General features: G+C 42.1%; 1 protein-coding gene across 1 annotated transcript; it reads left to right on the top strand.

Annotated features, from left to right (window-relative positions):
• The first annotated feature begins 345 nt into the window (after positions 1 to 345).
• Positions 346 to 10,559, top strand: znf281b (zinc finger protein 281b). Its single transcript, XM_034707747.1, has 7 exons — positions 346 to 537; positions 3,692 to 4,209; positions 4,412 to 4,525; positions 4,682 to 4,805; positions 5,584 to 5,667; positions 5,799 to 5,917; positions 6,305 to 10,559. The coding sequence occupies exons 2-7, from the start codon at positions 3,763 to 3,765 to the stop codon at positions 7,862 to 7,864; spliced, it is 2,448 nt and encodes an 815-aa protein (XP_034563638.1). The 5' UTR covers positions 346 to 537; positions 3,692 to 3,762; the 3' UTR covers positions 7,865 to 10,559.
• Positions 10,560 to 12,198: the final 1,639 nt, after the last annotated feature.

Genomic DNA, 12,198 nt, shown 5'->3' with positions numbered 1-12,198 from the left:
CTTGCCTTTACCAAAACAGACACTGTATTTTCCTGGGGTGCAATCAAAAAACATAGCAACTAAAATCATATAAAAGTACTACAAAAACTGATTAAAAAAGATACTGAAAAGTACTCATTTAACAATTTGCGTTTATGTGATACAACATACAGTAGCCTATATTCGTTTTTCATAAGTTAGGGAGAATTTTGAATGTATCTCAAAGGTGTCCAAAAATTACGCACAAAGGCAAAGAATTGCAGGACGCCATGTCTCTTCATTGCAGTATGTGTAAATGTTAATGTGTCCCTGCTTGTTTACATTCCTATAGAGCCCCAAAGTTTTCTCGTGTTGTCCAGTGAGGTTCTCTCAAACCTCGGCAAGCCTTCGCCTGTCTCCTCTCACGACCCGTCCGCTACACCCATAATTCCCCGCGCCAAGACAAGATGGAAGAAAGCAGCCACCGCCGGAGAACAATGTTTTGGCAATAAAAACCCCAAAAGCGGCGAATACAGAGCGCATACAGGCACGTTTGAAACCATCTGCGGTCATGTGTAGGTAAGTGTGAAATCAGATTGGATTTCGTTGCTCGTAAATGCTGTGGCTTTGTCGAGATTTGAGCGACGGTGAATTGTCTGGCTCGGCGTGAACGGAGATGCATTCAGAGCCAGCATCATTGTTTCTGTTGCATGGGCCGTAATGCGGGTTTTCAGTCTGGGCAGCAGCTAGCGGCTACCTTAGCTAGCTCATGGCTGCTTGATTGTTATAAACACAGCTGCCTTTTAATGCGTGGAGTTGTTTTTAGCCCAGTCATCGGATCTCTGTAGTCCACATGTGCTGCTTTTACCGAAGAATGTTTTGGTAGCTAAATTGGTAAGCATCCCCCTGGTTGTACTTCAGAGTTAAAGTTAGCTAACAATAAATAGAGCGCCAGACAGATTTGATTTCACGAGCGTCATCAAAGCTTGGAATAGGAGAATGAGCAATTTGTGCCACTGCTGTTTTTAACACAAACATGCTGTTAAATGAGAAAATATGTATTATTATTTCAACTTTCATGTGAATACATTCTGATATTTGAATAGAAGGCATTCCCTTCACAGCATTCCCTTCATTATAATCAGTAAATGTGTTAATATCATCAAACGGTTTAAGCGTTAGCTAGCTTGATAGCAGCACTAACGTTAAGTAACATGCTCATCAAGGGGTAAAAATATGAAATACATTCACTGCTAATGCTGCTTATTACAGATCATACACGGTTTAGTATTGTTTCACTTTTCGGGGGTTTCTATCAGGGGTTTATTGGACGTCGAAAGTCGAGTGTTTTGATTGTAAAGGTGAGTTGATTGTGTCTCATTGTGGCTAACCGGCTAGCTATGCTAACTAGCTGGCTAACTATTATGCATCACAAAAGCTCATCCGCTTTGAATTCAGTGTCGGGAAGCCAAATGGTCGGCAGCAGGGCTCCACTAAACAATAAATCCTCACTTCAGTCGTTTCTTTCGTCCTCGTTTCTTAACACGTAGAGTCATGATCCGACTGAGCCTGACTCAAATGAAATGTCTGGCTTGGATTTGACCTAAATATCGTTTTGTTTTACACAAAGTGTGGTGAGGCGATTAATATTGCAACGAAATTCACCCGGTTTTGTGCACAAGAATGGCACCTGGTGTTGCCTAACATTCATGGAAGTGTTAAAACAGCTTGAATGTCATTCTAACAGTGATCAAAGCGTGCTACTACACGGATTTTATTCTGGCTGCAATCCAAGTCACATGTGTTACTAAATGTCGCAAGTAGAACAATGCGAGACGTGGATTATACCTTGTACAGGCTCCCTTTCCTTCTTATTTTACACTGATGATAATAATAATAATAATAATAATAATAATGATAATGATAATAATAATAATAATAATACATTTAACACCGTCACTAACTTATTGTGTTTTTTTACCCCATATTATATACTCAATAAAAAAGTACTTTTCATCAAATTATATCAAAATATGATGATACATTAGAAAGGTACTTTATTAATCCCCAGTTGGGAAATTAAATTTTTTCACTTGGCACTTTTTTGGACTCGCTACACATACAGTTTTTTTGGTATATACATACAATGCACACACATGCAGTCAACATGCTTAGGGAGAGATGTCAGAGTGAGGATACTGCCATCAACCAGTGCATCCTGAGCAGTTGGGGTTTGGCGCCTTGCTCAAGGGCACATCGGCAGTGCCCAGGCAAGTGAACCAGCACCTCTCTGAAAATGTGGAATTCAGGACCAAAAATTTCAAAACAACCGATGATGAAAGTGGAAACTTGGGGTTCAGTCCATCCATTCCTGGGACATTTGAGAGTTCTGTGGTGAAGGCACAGTCTCCTTGACACACAAACAGCTGCAGGAGAGAGAAACAAAAAAATCACCCAAACATGTACCTGTAGGAAAAAGCGGGTTTTGGAGTAGGGAAACACAGACGCCTTCAAAGACGATGCTGAAGCTACCGATAGACCCCTGACACCCAGAAAAACGCAACATAATGAACATCACGTAAATGTGTTTGCTCGGGTGAAAATCACCCAGCGATAGTGTTCTAGGGTTAAAAGCGCCTTTCTCAACACATAAGGTCACTTTACAGAAAGACTAAAAGGCAATAAATAAAACAACGCCATATAATAAGTAAAAACAAAAAGCAGAGTAACACCAAGTTAAAATAAGGCAGATAATGCCGTTTAAAACAGGTGGGTTTTGAGTTTTGATTTGAACAGGGGTAGTGAGTCAGAGTTTCGGATGTCTGGTGGGAGTGAGTTTCAGAGTTGGGAGAGCGACAGAAAGCTCTGCTCCCCATGGTGCTGAGACGGGCAGAGGGCACCGAGAGGTGGAGGGAGGAGGAAGACCTACACTGTCTTATGTTCAGCTGTACAGATACCACGTACACCTGAACATTGCATTTTGCAGAGTTTCACCATTTCTAGTCACTCTAACAAACCCTTCTCAAAACATGGATCATGTATTTTATTGATCCACAGTGCATCTCATATCTTAAAGTCATATTTTACCACATCTATGCACTCAGTTAGTGTATCAAAGCATCTCCTAGTTATTGTGAATTGTAAGTAAGTGTGGATTCAATTGTCAAATGTAGTTTGTTTGTCTGCATTTAGATCCAAATTGTCATCCAGCTCATTTTATTTGTTTTTTTTATAACAGTGGAATGCTTTGATTTTGTCGTCCCTTGTTTTCACAGTAGGGTTTCTGTGTTATTTTGTCCTCTACAATTGAATTAATGATAATTAAATTATAAGTTATCAACTGTGTTTACTCATGTTGTTTTCCAAATATTCCAACAGGCCTCATGTTTGTAAAGAAACACCAGATATTTATGTACTTTTTACCTTTTCTGTTTGACAATGTAGAGGTCTGAAATGATTTTTTTTCAGGGTAAATGTAATTTTTCTAAGCACTGATTAAGGTTTCCAGATTCTGTGCTCAGTGTTACGTTAGGTAAAGCCTAATAAATCCAATTAGGTATTTAATGCACGACTGACAGGAAATTCAGAGAACATTGTAGTGCACACAGTAAACTGTTAAGTCTGTGTGGAGGTTACAAAGTTTCCAAAAGACTTAAAACGAGATCAATAATAATAATAATAAGAGAACAAAATGTGACATAACATTGCTTTTTGTATCTGCCCTCTCTTTCAGGATATTCTTCTCCTGCATTCCTCTTTAGATTTACCGCCCTCCTTCTTCCCTGCACACGCAAAACAACCACCATGAGTATTATCCAGGACAAATTAGGCAATGAGTTTTTGCGCAGTGGTGGCATGGACCCCAACTTTGCCCCAGGTATGCTCATGTTTAGCCACCTGCCCCCTGTCACCAGCTTCACACGGCTGGCCTCCCAGTCAGTTATGGGCGAGCTTCCCCAGGAAATGATCCTCAAGAAAGAGCCTGACACACCCCCAGACAACCAGGGTGCTACAACTGTGAACACGGGCGGCTTCCTCCATAGCATGGGCATTAAACAGGAGAGGCCAAGTGAGCTGGACTACCGCATGCCCCTCTATAGCGGTGGTGTCGGGATGAACTGTGTTGGAGGGGGCGCGGGGAAGAGTGGCAACGACATGCAGGACATGTCTTTTGGCAACCACCACCAAAATCACCAGAACATGCTGCTCCATGACCTCAGCCTCAGCAATGTTCGCTCCCTTGGAGAGCAGGTAAGATGGGGTTGCCACCTTAAGTCTTATTTCAAATAATACTTTGTTGTTGTTTTGTCAAGTTGGAGATGTTTATTTTTCAGTTTCCGGTCTCACTGTTTTCAGAGCTGGCTCAGTGAACTACTGTTTCTTGAGCAATGGCAAACGTGGCCTTAATTCACCCTTTAAAGACTGGTGTGTTCAACTATTTTTTTGTCCTCAGATGCCTGGAAGACCTGGTAAAGAGCCAAAAGAGTCCTCAGGTAGAAGAGGGCGGAGAAGCAACGGGGACGGGCAGGGAGGGAAAGCAAGAAGAAAACGCAACGATGCTTCAAAGGTAAATAACGCGAAAAAGAGAAGCATTTTCATGGAAAGAATGCCTTCCATAATTACATCTAACAGTCTGAGCTTTGCTTATATACTGGGAAAAGTAAACAGTTTTTTTTCACTTTTACTTATGAACTAATTGTCCTCTTGTGTTTCCTTATTAAAGGGCATGATGATGGATGCGGAGGGAGCCTGCCTATCTCCCAACTCGAAACCACATATCTGTGTGCACTGTAATGCTGCCTTCCGCAGCTCCTACCACTTGCGCAGACATGTGCTCATACACACAGGTGAGAGGCTTTCACTGCTCGTCAATGTTTTTTGGAATCCTGAAAGTTAGTATTCAGAAGCAGCTACATCCATCAATGTTTCACACACCTTGAGGTTGAATTCATAATGTTCCAACAAACAGGTTCAGTCAGAAACTGAACTGGAGAACTCTGCGCTCTCTTAAGACAAGATTTTGTCAGACAGTTTTGTTGCTTCTCAATCAAAACATTAGAAATCTGGTATTAAGGTTTCTTGTTTATCAAATATAGAACTAAAGATTAATTAACATTGGATCTGGTATAATGCTTTTTTACTATTGTTTAACACAGGAAACAAAAACTCTAAATTAGCTAAATATTACAAAAACTGGTCTTCACTTTTTCCTTACTGGGCTCATAATGTTCCCTTCTCTGGGAGAGCTTGGGGCCTCATTTCAAACCAGACAATCACCCTAGCCTAGGATGACTCAATGATTACTCACATATTTCTGGACAGCTTAGTCATTCTCTTTTCTGGGAATTCCTCCCATGACCTTTTTTAAACTTGAGCTTAAAAGTAATTTAAAAGAAAAATGAAATTAATTTTTTTAACCTCTACCTTTTCTCTTGTCCATATTTCATAATCCCTATTATGCAGTTATGTAGTTATATATTACATTTAATTGAGTTGTGTCCTTGCAGTATGAGTTTTTCAAAATGCCTCTGGTTTGTTTACATTATGACTTCATTGTGAATAGAGTTAAATGAAGTGGGCGTTCATTAATGTGATGCGTGGGCGGTTGTACTCTTGATCGCACAGGTGAGAGGCCTTTCCGGTGCAGTCAGTGTAACATGAGCTTCATACAGAAGTACCTGCTCCAGCGGCACGAGAAGATCCACAGTGGTGAGTTGCTGCAATTGGATAAGTACTGTAATTTATCGTTATCTAATTGGAGTGACTTCCTTCACATGTCACCTACTGTATTAGTGTTGTTGTGACACAAGCCCCAATCCTGTCTCCTCCTTCTCTCACAGGAGAGAAGCCTTTTAGCTGTGACCAGTGCAACATGCGTTTTATACAGAAGTACCATATGGAGCGACACAAGAGGACACACAGTGGCGAGAAGCCATATCGCTGCGATACCTGCCAACAAGTAGGCCACATGTTTTCTCTGTGCTAAGTAGCTTACCTCTGTTTTCCCTTTTAATCTTATGTGTGTTTTGGTCAGTTGTATAAGCAAATGCTTAATGCTTTGAATACAATTTTTTATGAAATAGTGTAATTTGTATTATTGTTTTCATTAGCAAGAAGTCAATTCTAAATTTAGCCTTTCTCTGGTTGCCACACTCAAATCACTAAATCCTCATGTCAATCGGATTAGTCATGCCAGAAAAGGTCATGGAATAAAATGTTTCTCGTGTAATTCAGTGATCTAAGGAACTACTGTAGCTGTGCAGTATTTTGAAGTGTTTAAGGACTATCGATCAGAGGAGACTGAGCTTCTGTTTCTCCCCCCCGTCCTTCTCTTGTCTACTTCTAGTTTTTCTCAAGAACAGACCGGTTACTGAAGCACAAACGAACTTGTGGAGAAGCCATAAAGAAGGGCCTGGATCCAAGCATGCTGGAACTCAGCGAGGCAGAGCTAGGCCATGGCAGCTATTCACTCACTCAGGGAAACTCTACCACCTCCGGACGCAAGAGGGCCAAGTCCAAAAATGGCGAGGGCGGCGAGCGCAAGAGGAAGAAAAATGCCTCAGCATCAATGGCATCAGCCTCAGGGGGGATGGCCCGAGACCTGGGCCTGCAGGACTATGGCATGGAGCACCCCTCGGGCTCAGGCCCCAACATGCAGGGACGCACTCCCAAATTGGTCTTTAAAAAAGCTGGCCGTAAAGGCCTAGACAAGGGCCTTCTCTCTCTGGAGGACGGTGCAGATGGACAAAAACAGTTGGGACAAAAGTCGGGCAACATGGATCACGTGGAGGGTTCTGGCCTTGATAACATGGGTCTACTCCAGGGAGCTGTGGGCAACAAGCAGGGGCCCACTACCACCAGCAACTACGATGATGCAATGCAGTTTGTGAAAAAGCGGCGCTACCTCCATGCAGTTAACAATGACTATGGAGCCAGCTCGCTGCACATGGCGCCCCAGGGCAGTAGTGTAATCCAGGGCTCCCTGGGGCCTGAACCCACTCTGGCCATGCTGGACTCCTCGCCTCTGGAACTCAAGCACGACAAGTCGGGCATTCCAGATGAGGTTCTGCAGAGCCTGTTAGACCATTATAGCCATAAACCAGAGGTGTCACACCACCACGATGTGACTTTTGACCTGTCGGACCACCCACACCATGTGGACCTGCAGCCGGCAGCCCCTGTGACCCCTGAGCTGGAGGATGACTCGCCCAATGGTGGGGACAAAACAGCAGTGATGAGCGAGTACTCAAAGTTCCTCCTGCAAGCCCTGGAGCGCACCAGCCATAGTGGGCCCTTTCCCAGCCTTGGCCCCACAGGGCCTTTCCCACTCCTGTCCAGCAGCTCCAGTCCCACAGGACCCCTGTTCTCCGACAAACACGTATACACCACATCCCCACTGGATTGTGGCTATCCGCCTGCTGTGTCCTCCCCACTGCCCATTGTCACCCCTTCATCCACCTCCTCTTCGTCTTCCTCCAAGTCCCATTACGGCATGCTTGTCGGCTCCCCCTCCCAGGCAGGCTACCACATTAGCCTGGAACCTACAAGCCACCAGCAGCTGACTCCATCTCAGGAGCTGACTGAGCAGTTGGAGAAGCAGCACTCTCCTGGCACCTTCAACCTACCTCCCCAGGACCTGACTACCCAGGCAGAGGGCTCCAAGGGGCAGCAGCCCAAAGTCGCAGGGAGCGCTGCACCTACCAACGGCTCCAGCTACCCAGACCTGTCCCCGCTGAACCCGCCTAAAGAAACAACGTATCAGATCGAGAACTTCGCCCAGGCCTTTGGCTCCCAGTTCAAGTCCGGGCGGCAGACCCCTCTGGGCTACGGAAGCGATCCTGGGACAGAGGTCGACCACCGAATACGGACTCCAGTGTCAGAATTCTCAGGTATACCAGTTTGTTAGCTGACGTCAGTGAGCCAGTGAGTACAGGATCAAAACCCCGACAAGCCAAAGTTTCAGATAAGGGTCAAACGAGGTGAATCCAGTAGGGGCTGTTCTGTTGCTGTCCATGCGGTCCCTGTACCCATCCTAATTTTGTTCTTGTAGCAAAGTTTTTTAAACACTGCCATTAATGTTAATACAAAAACGACCAGGGAGGGTCTTCCATGGCCTCAAATGCAATTTTTTAAATATTCTCATTTTTATTATGTATTTAGTCGCTCAAATTTTGTTTACGAGTAGTGTTTTTGATATGAACGTACCGTAGATTTAAATGTAATTTAAAACATTTAGAGGGTAGCTATAAACTTGCTTGATTTTTTTTTTTCTTTATCTGAACTATTGTGTTTTACCAATCATCATACCATTGTAAAGTAATAATGAATAATGTTGATGATTTCAATAATAATAACATTGTGGCAGGGAAAGGCCCAGAATTCAAATGGCAAAAAAAGTATATATTGTCTGTTACAAGAAGCGTATTAACTCAGGAAAATAGGCAAAATTGTGTGATGAGACTTTGTATTATGAGATGCAATTAGCACAATTTTTACAGGTGTACTTTGAGACTACAAAGCTTTGATTTTCTTATCTGTGTTTTGTTTCTTTTAAACTAGTCAGAACAACAACAAAAAAAATTCAATACACGACCATGTTCGGTTTCTACTGCATTTAGCTTTTTTGAGATTATGGTACTGTTGTGTCAATGTGAGGACATCCACACTTCTTTTGAGAGCCGCATTTCCTACACGAGGTAGTATAAAATTGTAGTGGAGTTCAGGCCATGACATGCTAACATGCTCATAAGTGAAGAAGGTGTTCAAACATGACTGTCGGTATAAAGTGTCAGATGAGGATGCCTGTTGAACCACCTGTGGCCAGTAAACAAAAGACACAGCTTAGGTTAAGTTAAATCTCATTGCTGTCACAGCTTTCTGTAAATGAAATCTGGAGTTGTTGTTTTTTTTTTTTAAATCATTCTATTGCTGAAACGATTTTTTTCATTTTTAAAAAAGTCACCACTTTTCTACTCCACGCCTTGCTGTTCCTTTTTTTTATGTCAGTGGAATCAAACAAGCACTTTTTTAAACAAATCAACATTGTCAACAACAACCCATTCAGTTTGCATCTATGATCCGTGAATATTATGCTTATGGTTAATAATATTATTTTGAGAGGAGAAAACTGTGAAAAGGGGATGGGAGGGGAGGGGGGATTGGATGGGTATTGGGTGGGAGGGTGGGAGGAAGGGAGGAAGGGGTGGGCTGGATTATTGTTAAATGGGCTTTGCAAAGGGTTGACTAGGCATGACCATGGGCATCTAAATGTATTTTGTTGCTTATTCTCAAGGGTAGAAGAGGGGGGTGGGGTCTGGGTTATTCTTTTCTTTTCTTTTCTACAGTTTGTCGGGTGATGTAAAAAGATGATTTGCCATAATTTTGTTATACAATATTTTGAGAGTACCTCTTTGTATTTAAGTGTTTTTGAGAGACGGGCTGACATGCTGGAACCCTTATATCTTTAGACCCCCTGGGTATGTTGAATGCATACCTAAACCCTTTTATTTATTCTCCACTAGACACAATAGAACTCTGTAGCAGACATTTTGTTGGCAAGTAATCACCGGACCTACATCCCTATCTTCTCCCTCTACTGTTTTTTAAATGATTTTTTAAATCCCACTGTTAGTTGTAGTCGCAAAAAACTGCTTCAATTACACAGTTACAAAAAAACAGAATCCAAGTTTAGTTAGACTCACAGCCCCTTCCCAAAATGCAGCCCTGCACTCACAAAAATAAACAATGGCCTTCTTTGTCTTCCGTGGCTAAAGCCATTCTATCCTGGCAGCCAGGGTTGATATTTAATTTAGTTGATTTCCTGTGAGCCGAACCCCCCCCACCTCAACCCCCACCCCTTCCACTTTCCTTTTCCTATGTCTGTGAGCTCCACAGCCAAGAGACTTTGAAGCTGCTCAGATCACAGGGAACAAAGACTGACTGACCAGCCACCTCACTCCAAACACACACTATGCTTTTAAAGGAGAGAAAACAAGCGGGTGAGAGTTGTTAGAAGAAAAAATGACAATAAGATTGACCTAAATATACCTCATATCACTAAAGCGTAAGAAAGCAGGGACACGCGTTTCATGTATGTAGTGGAAATATTTGTAGTATAGGTTCGACATAATGTATAATCATGTAACACTGCCTGTGTTTACAATTATAGAGCAAGTGACTCGTCAAAATGCAAATGTATTTCGTTCTTTTTCTGTAAAAACATCCACGCCAAGCAGTGTTGCATTCTAGATGCCTCATAGAACATTCATTTTTCTCATGTTATATCCCTTATTTTTGTTACTTGCCATAACGTGTTTTGATATGATCTCTAGAAGGACATTGTTTACAAAAATGTACAAAAACACTAAAAATGTGTGTTCTCAATTTTTTTTTGAGTTTTTCTCCAGTATGCATGATAAAGACATTTTTGTATGGCTTTTTTTCTGACTGTCAACTCAATACCAAATTTTGTAGCAGAAGCCTCCCCATTCCTTTGTCTTATTTGTTCTAGACCCCTTGTGATATGATTTCCCAGGCTGTACCTGTTATTGAGATGATGAACGGATTAGAAAAGCCAATAAAAACTTTTTGTTACAAAAATATGTGGCGTGTAATGTTCGTCTGTTAATTACACTGCAAGTGTCAAGTCAAGTCAACTTTATTTATATAGCACATTTAAAAACAACCAGTGTTGGCAAAAGTGCTTTACAAGGTAAAAAGTACATGAAGACAACAATACACAACACAACATATCAGGATATTACTGTCCTCTTCACGAGGAGAAGGCCAAATAGAAGAGATGTGTCTTCAACAAAGACTTAAAACATTCAACAGTGGTAGCCGGTCTTAATTGGAGTGGCAAGCCATTTCAGAGCTTTGGGGCCGCTGCTGAAAGGTTAGGTCCCCCCGGGTTTTAAGGCGACTTTTAGGCACATCCAGGGGCAGCTGCATGGTTTGTTGACCTCAGTGCTCGAGCTGGGTTATGAAAATGGAGAAGATCAGCCGATGGATGGTGCCAATCCATTTAGCGCCTTGTATGTCAAAAGTGCAATCTTAATATCAATCCTGTGACGGACTGGGAGCCAGTGGAGAGCACGCAGCACAGATTGTAAGTAGTATGTGAAAGTTTGATACCAAATACTTGTGCATCTCCAAAAATTACAATATTGTAAAAAGTTGCATTATTTGTTATGACTAAACATGGGGAAAGTAACTCAAAATGAAATACTTTAATACAAGCTTTTAAAAATGTTAAAACTATAGGCTTTAATTGTCAAAATTGAAATAGAAAAATGCAATTTCAGTTCATGCAAAATGAGTAAAATACATTGAATTTTCACTTTTTTTTTGATGAACTGATTCTCTAGGAGGGGCTGCATGGTGGTGCAGTGGGTAGCGCTGTTGCCTCACAGCTAGAGGGTTCCTGGTTTGAATCCCCGGCCAGGCAGGCGCCTTTCTGTGAGGAGTTTGCTTGTTCTCCCAGTGCATGCGTGGGTTCTCTCTGGTTACTCCGGCTTCCTCCCACAGTCCAAAAATATGCTCACCAGGTTGATTAGTCACTCCAAATTGCCCGTATGTGTGAGGGTGTGCATGAATGGTTGTCTGTCTCTCTGTGTTAGCCCTGTGATAGGTTGGCGACCTGTACAGAGTGTACCCTGCCTTCCGCCCAAAGCCAGCTGGGATAGGCTCCAGCCCCCCATTACCCCTAACGGGATAAGCGGTCAAGATAATGAATGGATGATGCACTAAGACTGCATCAGCAATATACTTTGGACTGCGATACCAACTGAAAAATGCAGTTTGATTTCTTATTTTTAGCTCAATGTTATCTCTGGCACCTGAGTCAAAATGTTATTTTCAGGTGCAATGAAGTTAGCAGTAGCTCGCTCAAGAATCAAAACACAAAGCATGTAATGTTTGGTGATACATACAACCTTTATTTTGAAATGCATTGCAACGGAAACCGGAAGTGTTGTGTACACGTATGTAGCTTGACGCTAGGACGTGAATGCACGGTGCTGGAGAGAAATAATAAAGAAGTTAGCCGATGAGCTCATACTCCGATACAACTGCGTGGACCTGGATTTATTAGTAGACAGTCAGTCACATCAAAGCAGACCATTAATTTGCTTTGAGAAAAAAATATTACATTAATTCAAAAGCATTGCGTAACAAACTACAAAATAAATAACAACAGGCTGTACACTGCATACCTATTTCTGACTAACTTATATCATTATT

The sequence above is a fragment of the Notolabrus celidotus genome, chromosome 18 (genome assembly GCF_009762535.1).
Source record: "Notolabrus celidotus isolate fNotCel1 chromosome 18, fNotCel1.pri, whole genome shotgun sequence".
Lineage (NCBI taxonomy): Eukaryota > Metazoa > Chordata > Actinopteri > Labriformes > Labridae > Notolabrus > Notolabrus celidotus.
Note: the sequence above shows the minus strand (reverse complement) of the source record. Positions and strands in the feature narration are given on the sequence as shown.